The sequence below is a fragment of the Mustela nivalis genome, assembly GCF_964662115.1.
Source record: "Mustela nivalis genome assembly, chromosome: 1".
Classification (NCBI taxonomy): domain Eukaryota; kingdom Metazoa; phylum Chordata; class Mammalia; order Carnivora; family Mustelidae; genus Mustela; species Mustela nivalis.
In genome coordinates this window covers 104,509,517-104,529,880 of record NC_139020.1, presented here as the reverse complement: position 1 = coordinate 104,529,880, position 20,364 = coordinate 104,509,517, and the positions used below count along the sequence as shown (strand labels likewise).

General features: G+C 51.7%; 1 protein-coding gene across 7 annotated transcripts; it reads right to left on the bottom strand.

Moving 5' to 3' along the window:
• Positions 1–5,266: 5,266 nt before the first annotated feature.
• Positions 5,267–19,405, bottom strand: ECE2 (endothelin converting enzyme 2). 7 transcript variants are annotated; one of them, XM_082693104.1, is made up of 20 exons: positions 18,679–18,862; positions 18,338–18,424; positions 17,855–17,990; positions 17,420–17,635; positions 16,856–16,980; positions 16,606–16,752; positions 16,381–16,446; positions 12,725–12,913; positions 11,891–12,033; positions 11,393–11,507; positions 9,818–9,928; positions 8,823–8,921; positions 8,641–8,718; positions 8,037–8,140; positions 7,735–7,845; positions 7,542–7,609; positions 7,191–7,381; positions 6,978–7,073; positions 6,108–6,275; positions 5,267–6,023 (listed from the first exon to the last, which is right to left on the bottom strand). In XM_082693104.1, the coding sequence occupies exons 1-20, from the start codon at positions 18,715–18,717 to the stop codon at positions 6,018–6,020; spliced, it is 2,295 nt and encodes a 764-aa protein (XP_082549230.1). In that variant the 5' UTR covers positions 18,718–18,862; the 3' UTR covers positions 5,267–6,017. The 7 variants fall into 7 exon arrangements, with proteins under 7 accessions (XP_082549230.1, XP_082549231.1, XP_082549229.1 ...); XM_082693105.1 differs by lacking the exon at positions 18,679–18,862 and adding an exon at positions 19,176–19,405 and having other exon boundaries at positions 5,267–6,275; XM_082693103.1 differs by having other exon boundaries at positions 5,267–6,275.
• Between the last annotated feature and the right edge of the window lie 959 nt (positions 19,406–20,364).

Here is a 20,364-nt window from a genome sequence, read left to right as displayed (position 1 = left end):
CATTCAGTCTTCTAAGCTCTTGATTGCTTCAAGCAAACCTCCATGTTTCTTCTCCGTTTGGGTTATGTGTAGGCATCCAGAGCGTGGGAAAAGAGGAAATAACTCCTCCCCCTCTCATCTGGTGGGAATACCCACCATTTGGCCTGGAGTCTTTATTGTGGGTTCCGAGGCATTAAAGAATGCAGGAATTGTTTTTCAAAAAACAGCTAGCACAGCATGGTTAGCACTGAATGAATGTTGCCTAAATATATGTATGCATATAAATGTATGGCTCATTTTTAAAACCTGTGCTTTTTTCATTCAGTGCTTGGATTCTGGGAACCACCTTCCATTTCCATCACCAATGACTTCCCTAACCCTGGTCTGCTGACAGAAACTGAGCAGTCTATGACTGTTCTGCCTATTCTATCTCTGGCTTCAAGATGTCAATACAGGGGCGCCTGGGTGGCTCAGTGCGTTAAAGCGTCTGCCTTCGGCTCAGGTCATGATCTCAGGTCCTGGAATGGAGCCCCGCATAGGGCCCTCTGCTCAGCAGGAAGCCTGCTTCTCCCTCTCTGCCTGTCTTCCTCTCTGCCTACTTGTGATCTCTGTCAGATAAATAAACAAACAAAATCTTAAAAACAAAAAAAGATGTCAATACATTGTCATGCTTTCTTCAGTCATCAGTAGAGTTATTCCTCCTAAATCTCTCCTTTTTCCATGACTTCCTTCTATCAGATCTCAGATTTTGTCTTTTATACCAGTTGTATCTCAATCAGTACCTTAGAGGAGATGGGGTGATGATGTGACACAAAGCACAGTCTGTCAATAGCAGATGCCTCCTGATGAAAATTTTATGTTTGTTGTACTATTTTTCAACTTACTTGTGTGTTTGAAATGTTTCAAAGTAGGGGTGCCACGGTGGCTCAGTCAGTTAAGTGCCTGCTTGGGTCAAGATCTCAGAGTCCTGGAAACAAGCCCCACATTGGGCTACCCACTCAGTGGGAAGTCTGCTTGTCTCTCTACATCTGCCTGCTTGTACTCACTGTTTCTCTCTCTCTCTCTCTCTCTCTCTCTCCCTAAAATAAATAAATATATAAAATCTTTTTTTTTTTAAGTTTCAAAATTTTAAAAGGGGGGTAGAACATAAGCTTTAGAGAGCAACAAACCTAGTGTGTAAAACCATGGGAAGCCTCTCACTAGCTGCTTCCTAACCTCTCCCAACCTGGTTTCTGCCTTTATGAAATGTGAGTAATAAAGTATCTTGCTTGTAAGCTATGTGTTGAAAATGAAATAAGACATTGTATATAAAGTGCCTAGCTGGGTTTCTGACAACTGAAAAGGAGCCTGTTGTCATTTTCAATCACCTCAAATCTGCAGGGCTGAGATATTGTTTGGGTGGGGGGCTGAGATATTCTTGTTCTCTGCTTCCTACTTCCACGTACTCAAGCCCCCAGTCCTCTCTAGCCAAACTCACATATCTGACAGGTATTTCCAAGGCCACATGATAACATTGATGTCCTACTTCAAGCTTCATTTCAGTCAAATTGCCCTCCCAGAAGTACTCCTTCCTACCGTTTAACCAAACTCCCAGCCTTGTGGCCAAATTGCTCTCTAAACCAGGGACATCCCATCACCTGTCCCTTTCCTAGCACCTTCCTTCAAATTGCATCTAGAAGCCATGCATGCTGTCCCCAAACTCATGGCTTGAGCCATAGAGCTACATGTCTTAGGGATGGTTCCACCAATGTGAAAACTTTGCAACCCAAAACATCATTTACATAACATGGGAAGTGCTCCTGGCAGGACACAGCATTGCAGAGTTTCCACTGGGTTCCTACTTTCATTGTGTGATATTTCTCAAATAGATTGCACTGACTTCTAATCCTCAGCACTGACAGCAGGTGTTACAATCTTCTCTTCTCACATGTACTGTTACAGCTTCCCTTCTCCAGATTCTCACCTTACATCATGCCTCTTTCACATGATCATCCTATCATCATTTCTGAACATGCCTTGCCCCTTTAAGATGATTGGCCTTTTCCGGGTGCGTGGGTGGCTCAGTGGGTTGGGCCTCTGCCTTCAGCTCAGGGCTTGGTCTCTGGGATCCTGGGATGAGCCCCACATCAGGCTCTCTGCTCAGCGGGGAGCCTTCTTCTTCCTCTCCTTCTGCCTGTCTTTCTGCTTACTTGTGATCTCTCTGTCAAATTTTTTTTAAAATCTTAAAAAAAAAAAAAAAAGATGATTGACCTTTTCACAATGCTAGTCCTTCTGTGTAGAATGCCCTTCACTGTTTTCTGCCTAGCAATTCTCCCATCCTCTGTACTAAAGTTCAGTGTCACCTACCTAGAAAGTTTTTCCTGTTCTACTCTTTAATTTATTCATTTCTTCCCTGTGCTCCAAACATGTGTAATATATCTCTCTTTCTCCCTAGAATCTGAGCTATTAGGAACAGGAACTGTTTTTTATTCACCTTTTGTCCCTAGCACCAACCTAATGCCTGGCTTTGGTGAGCCTTGATAAATATTTATTGAATGAATGAATTCATTTTGCATTCATCTTCAGGTCATCTTTACATATAATAATGGCTCATTGGGGGCTCTTTAGAGGTCAGATCTGGATGTCAAGAAACTGTTGGGATTTTCTATTTGTGAGTCATGATAGGCACACTGAAAGTGTGCTTATTTTATGAGACTGTCTTCCAACCTAAAATTTCCAGAGGGCTTCCAAGTATGAAATCATAGTGTCTGACATATGTTGCCTTATTGTGCGTGGGAACTGGTCAGACCTCTCAATGGGACAGTGCAAGGTATGGCCTAACACATTACCAACAGCTGCTCTCATGTGTCCACCAGGAGCACCATCCTTTATTACCTCTTCTGCCTTAACACACCAGAGCATATCACAGATGCATATTCATCGGTTTGGCAGGGCCATTAGGGTGAAGGTTACACCTGTCAGCCGATGTTCACCGTGCCTTGGCTCTGGAAACAAGCACCTGCGAGTGTTCAACAAACAGGTGCTACTTGGCTTAATTTCAGCTCAACATGTGATTAGGTTTCCTGCAGTTAACTGGATGTCACTTACACCTGGTCCAGGGATGCTGGGTGGCGTGGAAACCCACCTGCTGATGAGGGTCTGGCTTAGAAGTGCAATGACACTGACCAGAAGACAGATTTCTATGCATAAGTCTAAACTCAGTCATGACCCAGAAGACTAAATGGTGGTGATTAAAAACATCTGAGCTCCACATCTGATTTTAATGCAATCTATCTTATCTGCCACTGGAAGTTATATCATTTTTTTCTCTTAGTTTCTCCACTTGTAAAATAGACAAAATTACAGGACCTATTTATAAGTTGTTGTGGGAACCTAGTGAGATTTTTTCAAGTGCTTAGCACGGGCCTAACAAAATAAGGCCTCAGTAAATGAAAGCTTACCTTTGACCTTTCTGGAAATATGGAGTTTCAGTGCCATAGTGACCCACTGGTCAGCTTCCTAAACTGGCCTCTAAATTCAGATATGAGGGGAAGGCCCGCCAAGACTCTCTCCTCCCTCATTAAGACCTCTGACATACAAATCTCATTCTCTGTGCAACACCCAAAATTCACATGTCATTTCTTAATATTTCTTAATAGTTGCTAAGCCCATGAATTCACTTCTTAAAACACTAAGTGCTGAACTGGTCCTCAGAGATCATCTCATCCAACCTACTGGTCTTACAGAATGCTAAGGACACTGAGATCTGGAGAGGGGATGAGCCTAACATCACCCAGCTAAGAAGTCGCAGAGCTGGAGCCAGAAGCAGGTTTCCAGATGTGATGGCCCTCCTCTTTTCCATACACTTTGCTGTCCCTCCCAGAGTCATGGTCTCAGAGGCTCAGACATCTTTTCCCTCGGTCTTAGGGTTCCTGAGGCCACGGTCTTTCTTTCTGAACAGTCGGCACCTCCAAGGATGACAGGGGCCCACATATAACTCTTGATGGTTGCAGGACACAGGGGCAGGAAACAGACTGTGGGACACATGTACCATCACCCAGGGCCCCAGTAGTAATCACTGCCAAAGCTTCACTTACCCTCCACAGATCCACCCTTACTTGTACTTTGGAAATACTGACTTTTAAAGACAATTGAGATGACTCTTTCCACTGTCACTGTTTTGCTCTGGTTCTCATTTTACAGATAAAGAAACTGAGGCTCATGGAAGTAAGGGAACCAGGTCAGGCTCATAGAGCTATCCAATCTTTGAGTTCAAGACAGGTCTCTTTGACTGCAGTAAAGTGCTCAGGGTTAGATCTGTAAAATGGAAACTAGAGCACTTACAGAATGAGGCGGCTGTGAGGATCGGACAAGCTCGTGAAGGTAAACCTGACAATACAAGAACCACCTATGGGAAGGAACCATCTTATTCATCTTTGCATCACCAGTGCCTTGCACACTGTTGGTAACCAATACACTTAAAAAAAATTCCATGAGGGCACCTGGGTGGCTCAGTGGTTAAGCCGCTGCCTTCGGCTCAGGTCATGATCTCAGGGTCCTGGGATCGAGTCCCGCATCGGGCTCTCTGCTCAGCAGGGAGCCTGCTTCCTCCTCTCTTTCTCTCTGCCTGCCTCTCTGCCTGCCTCTCTGCCTACTTGTGATTTCTCTCTGTCAAATAAATAAATAAAATCTTTAAAAAAAATTCCATGAGTACATAAGTTAATAAATGAATGAATGAATAAAAAAATGACCCACCCAACAGAGGCACCTGGAACACAAGAGTTATTGAACAAATTCTCCTGTGCCTCCCTTGTTCTGCAGGGTGGCAGCCAGACCCGCAAGCTCCATGCCTGGCACCTGGCAGGCCTCAATGTGTGGTGGGGCAAGTGACTCTCAGGAGTACTGGGCCTTCAAGGCCATGGGGAAATGCATGTCTTCTTGGCCATAAGCGGAGGGCGTACTCTGAGACACAGGTAAGGGCTGCCCATCTTCCAAGCTGACCTTGGCCCAGTCGTTAGCCAGACTCCGTGTTAGGCCTGGCTACATGCAGCAGTGGAGGGCAGAGGCAAACCCTTCCAGCTATAGATGAGCCAGTGATGGGGATATGACCACCCAAGGAGGTCACCTGCCCAGCCCAACTCAACTTCCTTCTATTCTTCCATCCTGCCTCTCCTCTGTCTTCCTGGGGCTGCATATGTCAGTCCTCTTTGCTGGTGACTGAGTAAATGGGCATCTAGAAGAGTGTCTCACAGAGTAGGTGCTCAATAAATATCCGCGGGATGAGCGAATGAATGAACAAAAACAGGACTGAAGGAAGAGACAGGCTGACTGATGTGTGTCTATTTATTGGCACAGGTTCCTACAGGGCCAAGACTACCCCCTTCCCTGTAAAAATCAGCTCTGTTCTTCTCTCTCCCTGCTCTATCTGCTTCTCTGCTCAGGCCAGGGAAGGCCAGTGCAGTCCCTGTGACTCGTTCCCCAACACACAGGAACCAGCTTTCCCCTTACATACACACCACACGTACTTCCTCTCTGAGCCCAGGGAAACTGGGAGGCAGCAGGTGGGCTTGTCTAGGCCTTCAGGCTTCCACTAAGAGCTGAGCACAGCTAGTCTGCCAGTGAGGGTTGGCAGCAGTATTGGGAGAAGCGGCATAAGGAACATGGGTTGGGGGGTAGCCCCTGAGAGTGGAGTTGAAAGGGGCTGGGTCCACTCCCAAGCGGACACTGAGTGGACCTCAGGGAGAAGTATGGGAGGCATACCACCCAGGCCCTGTGTGGTCCGAGTGCAGCAGGCACAGCAGGCCCCAAGGCCACCAAGTCAATTGATCTTAGGACTGCAAGAGGCAGACTCCTTTCCGTGGGAGCTGATGCCCCCTTCTCCCCCAGTCCTCTTCCAGGCAGGGTGACATGGAAGGATGTCACAGTGAATGGTGGGGGCTCTGCTGGAGGCAGGGGAACCCCCGAAGCAGAGGCACAATGTGGTGTTTGAGGGAGGAGCAGAACTCATGTCACCTGCGGTGTGGAGGGGCTGGACTCAGTGCAGCTGGCATTCGCCTTCTCTAAACCTGGAGCAAACAGCCTTGCTAGGCAAGCTGCCCCAGGTCCTGGCAACAGCGAGCTATATCTCCCCAGCCCCAGGTCTACCACACCTCACACAGCTGCCCTGGGTTCATGGGGGAGCCAACAGGGCAGCCGAAGTGCCGCAGGAAGTCACGGGAGTTGGAGAGAGTGCCCAGCACACGGAAGCGGGCAGGGCTGTGGGGGTCGGTCACCAGCCCCTCGTGAGAGCTCTCGGGTGTGCGGACTGAGCACCACACCTGCAGGCCAGGACAGACACGGGGACATATGGTGTCTAGTGCAGACGGGGGAGGGGCCGCAGACTGGGCTGTGGCAGAGCCATCCTGGGGATGCAAACCACCACTGACCCAGCCCCTCCGCTCAGGAGGCCTCCAGGACACAGCCGGCATCTCCGCCACATGCCCTTGCTATCAGCCTCGAGGGAGGGACCCTGCCTCCCCAATTCCTTGAGGGCCTTCCAAAGCTGCCCTGGACACTGGGTTGCCAAGGATGTACACATCTGAGGGGAAGAATCACGCTCCCCAGAGGCTGAGTGTGGTAGTGCAAAGTGTCTTGAAGAGCTCCCCTTGAGTCCTTGCTCTGACCCTTACTTTGTTCCGGGGTAGCTGTGGATGAACCACACTCTGTCCCCAAGCTTTAGCTGCCTCCTCCAAAGCTATCTTACAGGACTGTGGTGGGGATCAATCCCGTACCCTAACCCCTGCCCCTCAAACAGGGAAGTCCTGGCCTTTGGGATCTGTAAAAGCCTCCCGCAGAGTTCTCCTTCTTCAGAACTCCAGGCACGCTTTCAAGCTCTGGGCACCAGACCTTCCCAGGCCACCTTCCACACCCCACCTACAGCCCCATTTCCCAGTCCCTTTCCTGCATGACCCAGACTTCTAATGACATGCCCAGAGGGAGTGGGAGAGGGACAGGCCCCAGATCTTCCAGGACAGCAATACCTGGGCAAATCCCACAAAGAAGAGCTGGTGATTGGTGAGCCCCACAGCTGGCAAGCGCTGCTCCTCCCCGTGCTTCCTCAGCCACGCTTTGTAAGCCTGCAGTCAGGCACCAGGGTGGCAAGTCCATCAGGGCTCACCCACCACTGCCACCCACTACCCACCCCCCCCCCACACAGGTGGGCCTCAGCCACTGGAGGCCCACCAGCCACTCACATTATAGGCAGCCTTAAGTCCCCCATTGTCAGCAATGTTCTCCCCTAGCGTCTGGCGGCCGTTGAGCCTCTCCCCGTGGACTTGGTACTGGCTGTACTGCTCCTCCATGCAGGCTGTGTGGTTCCGGAAGGCCGCCAGGGACTCATTCTGCCACCAGGGCCGCAGGTTCCCTTCCTTGTCATATTCGCGCCCTGAGAAGAACTAAATCTTGGCACCTCACCATGACTAGGGCAGGCTTCCACCAGCAGCCAGGCTCCCTGTGGCCAGCTCCCAATATTCCAAGGCCTTGCAAGAACCCCTAGGAATTCTAGGCTGGGGGGTGTGGTTGTGGGCAACTCCAGGGGCCTCTACCTTGGTCATCAAAGGCATGTGTCAGCTCATGGCCCATCACCACACCGATGCCACCAAAGTTCAGGGCCCTGGTGGGTGAGGAATGTTGCATGAGGACATGGTGGGGGAACTTCCGGACCCCACCTCCAGCCCTGGGTCCAGCTTCCCCATGGGCCCAGGCCCCAGCACCCAGCCCCTCCTGCCACAGACACACTTGGGGTGGTTACGGGTATAGAAGGGGGCCTGCAGGATGCCGGCAGGGAAGACGATTTCGTTCTTGGTTGGAAGGTAGTAGGCATTCACTGTCTGGGGGGTCATGCTCCACCTGGGAGAGCAAGAGGGAGAGGCTGAGGCTCCTGACTCTCCTGACACCCCTCCCAGCCCAGCAGCCCTGACCTACCTCCTGCAAAGACCTTGTGCTTCTGGTTTGAGATGTCTTGCCACCCCCTTCCCCAGCCCCAGAAAGCTCCCCTATCTCTCCTGCTGCCCCAAGTATCTATAGCCCCCTGTTCTCACTGGTCCCGGCTGGGAGGCTTGCGGAGCTGGTCAGCCATCACCTTAGCAGAGAAATTGTACAAATTCAACATGTTCTGGAAGAAGGAATCTTCAGAGACTTCATACTGTGGGAGTGGCGGGAAGCAGAAAGCAAGCAAGACAACATGTGGGAGAAGAGAATAGTCCCAGTTTGGCTACTAATTAGCAGCTCTCTGAGCCTCAGTTTTCCTCAATGGCAAAATAGGAATGAAATGTTTAGGAAATACAAAGCGCCAATACTTAAAGAGTATTTACGTTGCTGGTGCTTTAGTAGTTTACATCCTGCCTCCTAGTCTCACAACAAATCCCATCCCTGTTTTACAAACGGAGACACTCAGACCCAGAGAGGTTATATAACTTGTCCAAGGTTACACAGGTAGGTAGGATTTGGGAACACTGCATTCTGCTGTTGGCTAGCCTGCAGCCTGGCACAGAGCCAGCATGTGAACAGCTTGCACTTGCCTCTGGAAGGACCCAACAGGGACTTCCTTCCCTCCGAGGGCTTGAGCCCCAATTACTGAGCCAAGAATAGAGCCCCCCCTCACCTCGGAGATGAAGTTCAACACTGGTGAGCCCAGGTACTCACCCCATCATAAATATCATCCAGCTCTTTGGGCTCCAGGATGAAGTCCGGGAAACCAATCATATCATATATAGCGTCGGCCTGAAGAGACCAGGTTAAGGGTTTCCCTTCCCCGGCTCCGCCCCCCAAAACTGCATCCTCCATCCCCACCTGAAGATGGCGCCCCAACCCTGGCCACGGCTCACTTTCTCCTTGGCTGCCAGGCGGGTCTTCTCGTCCATCCAAACCAGCTGCCCCAGGGCCTCCTCGAAGGCTGTCCTGATCTCGCTGATCATCCCTTCAGCCTGGACGGAAGGGGGTGTAAGGTGGCTTCTCACTGCACTGATGCATTCTTCCCCCCTCTCCCCCAATCCACCCCAGTGCCCCATCCCTGTCCTTCCAGGGGAGCGTCCGGGGGTGGGGGGCGGGACTGCAAGTAAGGCTGAGCATCTTGGGAAGATGAGGAGGAAACACCGTTTTGGTGAAGGTACTGAGATGGTGGATGGCTTTTTTCTAACTAATAAAAAAAATTAACTGACAATAAGTTAATTGAATTAATAGAATTTAATATGTGTTGACTTTTATCTGATTATGGAAGGAAGGCTTAATAGCAGAAAATATGGGAAGCTGAGAAGAGGCGACAGAGGAAACAGACCATTTATAATCCCATCACTCAGAGATGACTCCTTTTAAGATCTTGATTATCTCCTCTGAGAGTCTTTCCCTGCCTGGATATACATATATAACAAGGAATTGTGTTGCACAACATACACATATCTTGTCAACTACTTTGTTTTTTGACTTGACATTATATCATGAGTTTTAGGTGGCCTCATAATCCACCCTAACCACAACCTTTCTTCCAGTCTCTATGATTAGACGTTCCAGCTGTTTTCATTTCTGCCTATTATAAACCACACTGCAAGAACCATTCTTGCAGATAATACTTGAAGCACACTCATTACCATCTCCTAATAAATAAATATTATTTTACTAGCCCTATAGGCAACATAAACTCATTGTAGAACATTTGGGAAATACAGAGAACTTTAAAGGACAAAAAGAACCCCTCCTAATCTTCCCACCCAAAACAGTTACTATTCATTTATTGATGAATTTCCGCTCAGTACCCCACCCCTTCATGTACACACATGAATGAACTAAAACAAGGACTAGTGTTGGAAGAACCTCGAAGACTCACGATTTCCTTGCTTTGCCGGTCAAACGTGGCCTTCACAAAGAGGGAGCCCAAAGCGAAGCCAAGTGCGTCGTCCGTGTTGGAGATGCAGGTCTGCCACCTTGGCGTGCAGGACTGTAAGGGACAAAGAGCCAGGCCTCCCAGAGATGGCTCTGCTCTCCAGTCTGAGGGCCCTTCTCTTCTCTGTCTCTGGGGCCAGACCTCTCACCCCTGAGCAATGGTAACCTGGGCTTGGGGGGTTGCTGCCCTCTCTCCCTCAGACTCCAGGGGAAACAAAGGGCCGAACTGAAAAGTGTGCCAACTCCAGCAGCAAAACCACAGGAAGAGCATGTGTGCTGCCCACTCTGTGCTTAGTACTCTCCCCCTCTTTAGTTTCTAAGAGCCCCACTAGGGGCCGGAAGTTTCTTTGCTCAGCTCCATATCCCAGGCTTATATCCAGTCAGTCCCCCATGCCAGAAACACACAGGTCACCAACTTTCTCCATCTCCCTATCCCCACATACAATCTATCACCAGTGTCTACTACCCCAACTTCTTGGCACTCTTCCCAGTCCATCACTTTGCCACTTCCCTGCCCAAAGATTGCAGTCACCTCCTAACTAGATACTCTGGCTCCAGTCTCGATCCCCTGCCCTGTCCCTGTCCCTGCGTCTTCCATTTAGCTGCAAGAAACATCATCCAATACCTAGATCTAACTGGGTGATTCTGCTTAAAATCATCCCATGGTTCCCCACTGCTGATAGAATGCCTGACTTTTTTTTTTTTTTTTACTTGCAATATATGTCACTTTATTTTCATTATCTTCAAAGATAAGAGATGGAACACAACGAAACTGTCCTCAAGCCTCAACCAATTAAGTTCTCTCTCTCTCTCTTAATTTTTAGTTTCAGTTCAATGCCTGACTTTTTAACAGAGCACTCGGGTCCCTTTGTGCACTGCCCCAGGCTCACCTCACCACCCTCAGCCTCTCAGTCAGCCTATTCCCATAACAGAGCACAAGCAAGTCCATGACTTTCTGGCCTCTGGGAATTTGCACATGTTGTTCTTTTACCTAGAATGCCCTTCTTCCTTGCTCCCTTGCTGAACTAATTCTTCGAATGTTGCCTCTTCATAAAGAACTCTCCCCCTCCCCCCATAGAATGTGCTATCCCTTCCTCTGTTCTATAGAGTCTTCCACACGATGCGAGCCTTTATCACCTGAAAATACAAGGTTTGTTTACATGTCCGTGTCCCCCACTTCACGGGGCACCTCGAAACTGAGAAGCATGTTTATTCTTCTCCTTAACCGTCATCATCAAAGCTGAGTGCCTCTGCGTACAAAGCACAGGAGCTTCACTTACACCGGCTCAGTCCTCAGACAACCCTGCCGCCATTCCTATTTCACACACCAGGAAACAGAGAGACCGGGTAACCTGCCCGACCGAGGTCCCGTGGGCCAAAACACAGAGGAGTTGGGATGGCAACCCAAGTCATCTTGGTTCCTACACCTGTGTTCCACACTCTACCATGAGGCAGTGGTGCCTGAAACACAGGCACCCTAGGCTGGATTGGAAGGTGGGGACAGAGTCAGAAATCCCACCTTCTTGGTGCCATAGAGGGTCTCCAGCAGTTTCTCCTGTGCAGATTCAAAGCGATGGTCCAGGCTTGAGGTTGTCTTCTGTACCAGGTTCCAAATCAGGTAATTGTTCAGGATGCTGGCATCCAGACCAGAAGGTAAGGAAAGGGCAGCTGTGGTACCATTTCCACCCCAAATCTGCTCCACGAATGTGCAGGCAACTGAAGTCCTGAGAGGCATATGGAGGAGCTGTCCCAGAATCCCTCTGTCTCACCCTGGGACCACACACCTGCCTGCAGAGGTTAGCTTGGAGCCAGGTGTGGGAATAAAGAGTGTAAATGGACCCCCTGAAGCCCCAGCCTAGGGGAACGGCCTGCAGACATTCTCTTTTGTTGTTTGGAAGGTCCAGGACCTTGTCAAAGGTTGCTCTGTGTCTGGCTGTGCCAGTCCCCATGCCCAGTCCCTGCCTGGACCTGTGTGGAGCTCTGAGCCCCACCTCCCACACTTTGGGCTCTTCCCAACCTTGGTTCTGTGTGGTTGATGAGCTCTGACACCTGCTGCAAATAATCCGTCCCGTACACCACCACGGGCTCAGAGTCACCCAGCTCCAGTGGTGACAGCAGGAAGGACAGAAACTCCAGCCAGTTCACGGAGGGTGCCAGGCCCTACAGCCAAAAAAAAAAAAAAAATCTCAAGCCTCCTTGCCTGCCTGGCTGCCAGCAGACCCCTCCCCCATTGATATGCTGGAGGCTGGGAACCTTTCCCATTGCCATGGCAACATCTAGTAGCTGCTTGGTAGCCCCTTCCCGCAATAAACCTTTTTCCAGGCCTGAATGCTCCTTGATCTGGGAGCCCAGTCATTTACTATACGAGAAAAACCAGCCTATATAATGTTCAGTTGGGGCACAGATATTCAAGTATTTTCACAACAGTTGATAAAACCCAACTTCCCTGACACCATCTAGGGTCCCTACATGGGGGACCTTCAGAACCCCTCCACCCCCTTATCTAACCTCTCCATCATCCAACTAAAGGGTTGGTTCCTGGCCCAGTAAGAGCCCTCCAGGAGATACTTCTAAATTTCTTTTGATTGTTTTGTGGACATCTTGTACAAATCGTTACAGATTTTTAACATAATCCCTCTATGCATCCCCAGACAACATGAAAGGGGACGAAGGGATGGCCTAGTGAGAGGTGACCTAAAACGGATAGTAACAGTGTAGCTGGGAAGCTCAGAAAATCAAGCAAATGAGGAAAGGACCGGCTGCCTCAGGAGGACCACAGGAAGGAGAGCTGGGAGGCCTGCTCTAGGGGCTGCCCCACCCCCAGCGGTCCGCGTTCCCCCGCCTGCCGCACCTGCAGTTCCGCGATGCTCATCTTGTGGTAGATCTTCTCCTCATCCCGCCTCTGGTCCTGGGGCACGGTGATGTTGGCCAGCTGGACCTCCAGCTCCAGCACCTGCCGCATCTGCTCCCGCGTGGAGCCTTGGCGCCCACCCAGCAGCATCCCCAGTTCCTCCATGTAGTCCAGGTAGGCAGTGAGGACCTGTCAAGGCCCTGAGTCACCCTTGGAGCCCAGCAACAGGTCCTGCCCAAGGCTGAGGGGGTCTGTTCTGGCCCCCACCTCTCCTTACCATCTCTTCTGCTGACATTCCTCACAGAAGCTTTCTTGGACAACCCCCTTTTGTTTCTGTCATACTGCTTACCACCATCTGCTAGGATCATGCTGATTTATTTGTGTACTTACTTATCACCTATTTCCCCAAGGACAAGGCAAGTTCAGGAGAGCACCGTTGCAAGTCACAGCAGCTTATTCACCCCGCCACCCCAGGGCCTAGAACGGGACCCAGCACGGAACACGTGCCCTGCAAATATTTGTCGGGTGGGTGGACCTGCTTCCCACACCGCTCTGCCTTTTTGTTTCCTAAAGCCCTTCTATCCTTTCAGCACCTCAGTGACCACATGCCTTCACCTAACAGCTGAGTGGACCCCACTGGGAATTTGGTCCACAGTAGCTTTGAGGGTCTTCCATCTCCCATCCAGCCAGGCCTCAACCTTGCTGCTTTCTCAGCTCCCTTCTAGAATACGGCAGGGAGAAAGGTGCAGAAAAATACATAGTGACTACAGGGATACACATGTATCAGACTCTGCTGGGGCCCTCCAGGCAATGTATCTTTCTTCCCTCTCCCAGCAACTCCATACAGTGGATATTAGTCCAATTTTGCAGATGAGGAAACGAGCTTGAAGAGGTTGCATGACTTAACCCCTTGACAAACTAGCAGATGGCAGTGTCCTAATGTGGCTCAGGCCTGGTAGTTCCAGCCACAGCCAAAGGGCTCCGTGGGCGCAGGGCAAACTCATGCTGCTTTAGTTCCTGCTGGTACTCAAGCTCCAGTGAGGCGGGCTGTTTTCTCTGTCCTCCACAGTGGCCCCAAGCTCTAGTACAGCATTTGGCACATAGTAGGTGCTCAGTAAATATTTGTTGAATGAAGAGATGAGCACCCGGCCAACAGACCCTTAGCACTTCTCAGCACCCGCTCCTTGGGGCCCTCCTCTCAGTGCCACTACTCATTCTGCTTTTTAAGCCCCATCTGGTCTCCCTCACTCACTGAAGGCCATTTCCTCTTCTACTCATCGAAAACGACCAGGTCCCTTAACATCCATTCCCTCTACTTCAAAGTCTGTCTCCCGCCTCTCTTCTCCTTGCTGCTAGTGTCAGAGAAAGAGATTTGAGGACCAGTCCCAGTCATCCCAGCTCCTGAGGAGTTGGCCAGCCCAGCCAGTCATCCTGACGCTGCCCTGCCGCCACCACCCTCACTTGTCCCCTTCTTTCCCTGCCCTTAGCTGAAGACTTACACTGAGACTTCCCTGAACCCGTTTTATTCCTCAGTTTTTATCCTATGTGAATCTTTTATGCTGCAGCTTCCCTCAGATGCTGTCACAGACTTCCTGCCTGAGACAACCAGCAACAGTGAAGGGCTGAACTGAAGCTTTTTCCCACCAATAGCCAGTTGGCCGAACCATGTGGTTCTCTCCAGGAGTCTCCAAATTCTCTCCTCTCCTGACCCAGGTGATGCTGAACCACACACCTGTTCCTGCCCCTCCTTTTCCATTTCTTTTGGGATAAATGCTAAATCTGATCCACAGTGTCCATGCATAATATGAATCTACATATCTGTCCAGAAGGACCACCCCCACCCCGGCAACATACACACACCCTGTATTCCCCTCTCTGGTCCATCAGCGGGTTATATGACCTCCCACCTTGGAACCTTTGCATAAGCTCTTCCCTTTGCCTAAACCCTCTCCTTTCACAGCAGCCTGCCCTTATCCCTGGACAAGGCTGGTTGCCTGTGACACTCAGTCTGGAAATGCCAGGCTGGCCCTCTGTGACAGTCCCAGCAACTGCACATGGGATACACCGAGCCACTTCAGGGCTTCTCCCCCACTGAGAGGGCGAAGGCCCTGTCTTGTTTACCACTAGCCTGGAGGAGGGTTTGGCTGAGGACAAAGGACTCTCCTGGTATAGTACTCCACAGGGGCCTACCTCACCAGATCTCTTTCTCCCACTGCCTTGAAAATGCAGGAATATGCTTCTTTCCCTTCTGTACTCTTGTCCAGCCTCTCATTTCTCCTAAGCCTTTGTTTACATTTTTAAGCAGATGCCCCACAAGCCCTCAGATCCCTCCAGCCTCGTCCTCTTTCTGGAACTTCACCCGGCTTCCACAGCCATCTGCGGACCTCATAGACGGTACCCAGGTTGCTCACAATCACGTGTCTAAAATGAGGGATTCCCTCTCCCTGAGTGCCTACATGAGCTTGTAACCCTCCTTTCCCCAAACAGGCACCATAGGAGGTAAATGCTACGATCCCCATTATACAGATAAGGAAACAGCTTCACCTTGCACCACGTCACAGGGCTAGGATAAAAATCAAGGTCTGACCCCAGAGTTTGCCCTTTTCCTGTGATGTCACACTGTCTCCTCTTCCCCAGTGTGCTCTGAGCCAGTTCTTCCTCCGGGCACCCCTAGTTCTTCCACGACTCCTCCATTCTGCCATCACTCAGGCTTACAGCCTCATCTGTCTTTATCTCTTCCTCCTACTCCTCTCTTTGAACACCCAGTCACCTGCAATTCAGGATTTGCCCTTGGTTACGTATTTTGCATCCTCCCCTTATAATATTCCCTCTGCCACTTCCTACATCTAGGCACTTAGAGACTCAGAGATTAAAGTACTACTGACTTAGCTCACCTCCAGGCTCCCTCTCTTGCTTCTACTTGTCACACCAAGCACTGCTTACTGGGTTCTCCCTTCCTGCTCTGGGAAGCCTATAAAATAAAACTCAGTGTTTCATGGTACATGATTCCACAACTAGTTCCTACCCATGTGTTCAGCCTGTCATCTGCTTTGAGCACCACATTTTGCCACAGTGGACCCCTTCTCATGGTCCAAACATGCCTTAGCTTTATCCTTCTTCAAGACTTTGTTTACACTCTTCTCGTTACCCAGCATGCCCTCAGCCACTCTTAGCTACTCTACACAGCCTGGTTCAGATGCAATCTCATCAGGAAACCCCCGGCCACCTGGGTCTCTCCTGAGGCCTAGAGACCCCCTTTGAGGCTGTTCTCAGCTATCTGGGTCCATGAACCCATCTCCACTGAAAGGTTTGTGTGGCAGTGGCTCTGCAGGTACATCTCAGAGCTGCCCCGTGACACCTGGCACACGGTAGGTGCCTAGAAGAAGGGGAAGGAAGGAAAGAAGGGGAGAGGGAACCGAAAGAAAGGGGGGAGGGAAAGGGGAGAGGGAAAGCGAGGAGGGTAAGCAGGAAGGCTGGGAGGGAAGGAGGAAGGAAATGAAGGAAGAGTGACGGGGGAAAGAAGGATGGAAGGGTAGCCGGCTGACTAGGCGACAGGACAGGCTCACCTTCCCCGCTATGACCCTGGACAAAGGGAAAAGTAAACAAGCATCAGCCCAGCTCAACAGAAGGGTGGGTGTTCTGAGGATGCTCCTTACTTTCTCATTGGCGGTCCTGTTTAGGTAGTAATCTCGAGAGGGGAGAAAGAGCCCAGATTGGTCCACCTGCAACAGCAAGTCAAGAGAGTGAGCCTCCCCCCAACACACACCTGGACTTTTGTCCAGGGGATGGAGCCACCCCAGCCTGCCTGTGTCACAAGGGAGGAGAGTCTGGGCTCAGCAAATGGTCTGTGAGTCCCTCCCAACCCATCTCCAGACTGGTACCTGGATAACATTGCTGTTGGAACTCTTGGAGTCAGCACTGACATACACCGTGAAGAAAGGGGTGGCCCTGTAGGTCCCTGCTACTGCCTTCAGCACTTCCATGAAGTTGTCCTGGTCCCAGGGCCCGGTAATGTTCCAACCACCGATCTGAGTAGAGACCACAGTGGAAACTATGGCACAGGGGCCCCCAAAGCTTTCTGGGGCCACATCCTCTCCCAAACCCTATCCTGGCCTCCCTCAGGGGTCCTACCTTGTCAATGAGGTCTCGAAGTGGCTGGGCTCCCAGGTCTTCAATGCGCTCCACCTGCAGGCAGGAGAGGTAGAAACGCTGTGTCTTCCGCTCAGCTTCGCTGCTGGAGTTGAACGTGGTGTTTTCTGCAGGGGAGAACACAGGTCCAGTCAGCAACTATGCCAACCGCTGACAGGAGTCCTGGGCCCTTGCTTGGTCCCTCTCCTCGCCTTGTGACGGGGCAGTCCTCCTAATGTAGAGCCAGGAAAACTGTCTGAAACAGCAAAGCGTGACTTCCTCTCCCCTGCCCATGGAAACCCTCAGAGATCTCCAGGCAATCCCTGGTGCCACCCCACCTCAACTGTGGTCTAAACAGAATTCAGAGGACCTACTCAGAGGTCTGTCCCCACAAATCCATTCCCACCTCTCAGGGTCCCCCCGCTGTCCGCATTCCCCACCCCAGCAGAGTTTGCAGTTGTCCACTTACTCGTTCAGTCCCAGACATGTACTGAGTACCTAAATGCAAAGCCCTGTTCCAGGTATGAGCTTTACTTGGCACAGTGCCTCCCCGACAGCCCCACTCACCCAGCAGGTGCTTCAGGATGGCCTGGTTCTGGTCCCAGAGGCTGTTGAAGGTGTTCCAGCGAGAACGCCCATCAGGCAGAGGATTTCTCTGAATCCAGCCTCCACAGGAAAACTGGTAAAAGTCCTCACACGGACTTACCCCACGGTCCAGGGACTCCAGGATTTTTCCAGCCACTCGAATGCAGGCCTCTGTGAGGCAAGTGCTGTGGGATGGGTCTGTGGCAGGGGACATGGTGGGTGGGGGTGCAGGAGTAGGTAACTGTCAGTGAGCCTAGGAAAGGCAAATGCTTTGGGAAGGGTCATGACAACAAGAGGGTTGAGAGGAGAGAGAAAAGCTGGGGGAAGACTGGCCTGACCACAATAAACCTTAGCGGCCCTTGAATCCCCAGAGCCCCCATAGCTAGGAGGGCTGGTGACAGGTGTGGGCCCACCTACCTCTGTGGTACTGGACCCCCAGGGCCACTAAGCAGCCCAGCAGCAGTGCAGCAAGCAGTAGGGAGACAGATGCTAAGACCAACTCCAACTGGGTGTGGGAACCCAAGAAGTCTCTTGTCCTCTTCCGGAATCCCACCTGGGGAACACAGAGTGACAGTGAAGCTAGCAAGCTGCCAGTGGGGATCCAAGATCACAGAAGGCCTCCCAAAGGGCGAAGACACAGGCAGTTTCCAGAGCCATGGAGCAAAGACGTTACAGGGCTTGACTTTGGGCACAGGGGCAATGAGGCAGTCTGAGCTGAGTCGGGAGCCCACTTTGTGCAAAGTCATGGCATACAATCGCCTCACCATAGTTCTAGCGCAGAGGCCAGAGATGAAGCTGAGCGGGGGCAGGTGACCCTCCAGGGCAGCCCAAAGTTCTGGGTCTGCCAAGCGTCACGTCAGGGCTGGGGCCTGGTGAGAAAGGGGGAACCCCCTTGCCCACCTCCACAGCGTCCGGGGAGGCCCCGCCCTCTACGGGGGTCTCAGGTGCGTCTTCCTCCCGCAGCGTGGTCCGTTTGTACTCCATCATCTGCCAGACAGTCGGGGGCGCCAACCGAGGTCAGGCAGAGAGGGCCCTTTGCCCACGGCCCTGCCCCCTCCTGTCCGCAGGGAGGATCCCCTCTCTCCTGCTGGACTCTCCGGCCTGGGGCCCCTCAGACCCGTGTCCCCTCCGGCGCGCAGCCCCTTCTCCGCCAGCCCGAGCCCCTGACGACTCCTCCTGCACCTCAACTCCCCCTACACCCCGCCCCAGTGCTGTCCCCGGAGCCTGAGGCCCGCACTTACGTTGCCGCCGCCGCCTAGCTCGCGCAGCGCGACATTCATGGTGGAGTAGGGGCCGGCGGCACCTTAGGGCTCCCGGCAGCTGGCCCTCGCCCAGGCCGCGGCCTCGGCCCCCGGCCCGGTCCCGCCACCGCGCGCCATCACGGCCGCTGTCGCAGCCCCTCGCTCCGCAGCCGCCGCAGCCGCCGCCGCCGCCCCCGCCTGCCGAGCCCCCTCCCGCCGCGGCGCCGCGCCCGGGGATGGGGGGTAACGTGGGGGGGAGGAGCGCGCCCGCCGCTGCCCGCCACCCGCCCTGCGCCCGGGCGTCACTCCGGTGCCCGAGGCCGCCCTCCGGCGACGCCGGGACCCCGCTCCTCTTCAGAATCAGCCTGACCCCTCCCAGCAACACCCTCTTGTAAGCCACCCATAATTTCCATGCCTTTGCCCCCAGGCCCGCACGCTGGTGATATTTCTTGGCCCCCAGTCCCCACATTGCAGGCCTCCCCATCACCCTTGAACACCTTTAGGAAATGATGCTTTCGAAAGGAGCATCTGCCCCCCGGCAGTCCACACAGCCCCTCTTCAGCCTGCACTCACACAGAGCAGGACTCGGGGGTTGACCCACATACGGGGTCTCCACACGGCATCTACCCAGAGAGCACACGGACCCAAAGGACGCAGGCAGGCACTCAGCCCAACACAGGGTCCACACGCACAGAGTACACGCTGCACACTCACCCTCTATACCTCTACAAGGCCCCCAGAGCCAACACACAGACTACACACACAGCACACACACCTCACCTCACCCACACTCTGACTCCACTCTTCCCTGTTGCTTTGAGACTGCACTTTCACTCCCCACGATAATCGTTGTCATCAGATCATCTCACAAAGGGAGGGTTACAGATGGTGACAAATTGGCAGGGAAAAAAGCAGCTATGCTCAGATATTTAAAGAAAAGACGTGCTAACACTTCTAACTTGAGGAAAGCAAACCATTTTATTTGGGAGGTTTACAAGAAAAAAAAAAAACCGAGCAATATTTAACTGAAAGGCAATAGTGTGGTATCTATGCATGTGCCATCTGCCTTCCATATTGTCACTCCTTAATCAGTCCTGGTGCTATTGCCGTCTGCTGCACTGAAGAGTGCCTAGTGGGGTGTGTTTTTTGGTTTTTGGTTTTTTGTGGGGGTTTTTGGCCAGTTTTTTTTTTAAGTGCCTCCTCCCTCCTTTCCTCCCTCCCTCTTCCCCCAACAGAGTACATGAATTTGACCTGAGAAGGCTCAGGATGTTGGAAAATCCATAATCCATTTCTCAACACTCACCTCCATCCTCAGTTTGCTGCATGAGGTTCTGACATGGGCTGTTCTTGTGGCTGAGAAAGGATGGATGATGAATTGATCAGGCTGAGAATGTTGGATTGCTTTCTTTGGCACTTACACACACAGAGACACACAGACACACACACATACACACACCGCCAATTGCATGTTCTCAAAAGGAGACAGTACAGTATTATAGGTAGGCTGAAAGATTTTGGATTCCGACTCAATGTCTTCACTTGAAAAATTGAAATAAAAGTAGTCCCCATGTCAAAGCATGGTGTCTGGCACACAGAGGGCACTCACTCAATGTGTAAACTGCTATTTTTGTGTTATTGTTAAAATCCTATGGAAAGAAAGGACAATCGTAAGACTGTTATATTTCC

What these genes read in the sequence shown, in the direction of transcription:
- ECE2 (XM_082693103.1), bottom strand. Translation starts at nt 18,717, where the DNA reads ATGAATGTCGCGCTGCGCGAGCTAGGCGGCGGCGGCAAC. An exon ending in AGCTAGGCGGCGGCGGCAAC is followed by an intron (nt 18,425 to 18,678) that starts GTAAGTGCGGGC and finishes ACTGTCTGGCAG; the next exon opens with ATGATGGAGTACAAACGGAC. An exon ending in CCTCCCCGGACGCTGTGGAG is followed by an intron (nt 17,991 to 18,337) that starts GTGGGCAAGGGG and finishes TGTGTTCCCCAG; the next exon opens with GTGGGATTCCGGAAGAGGAC.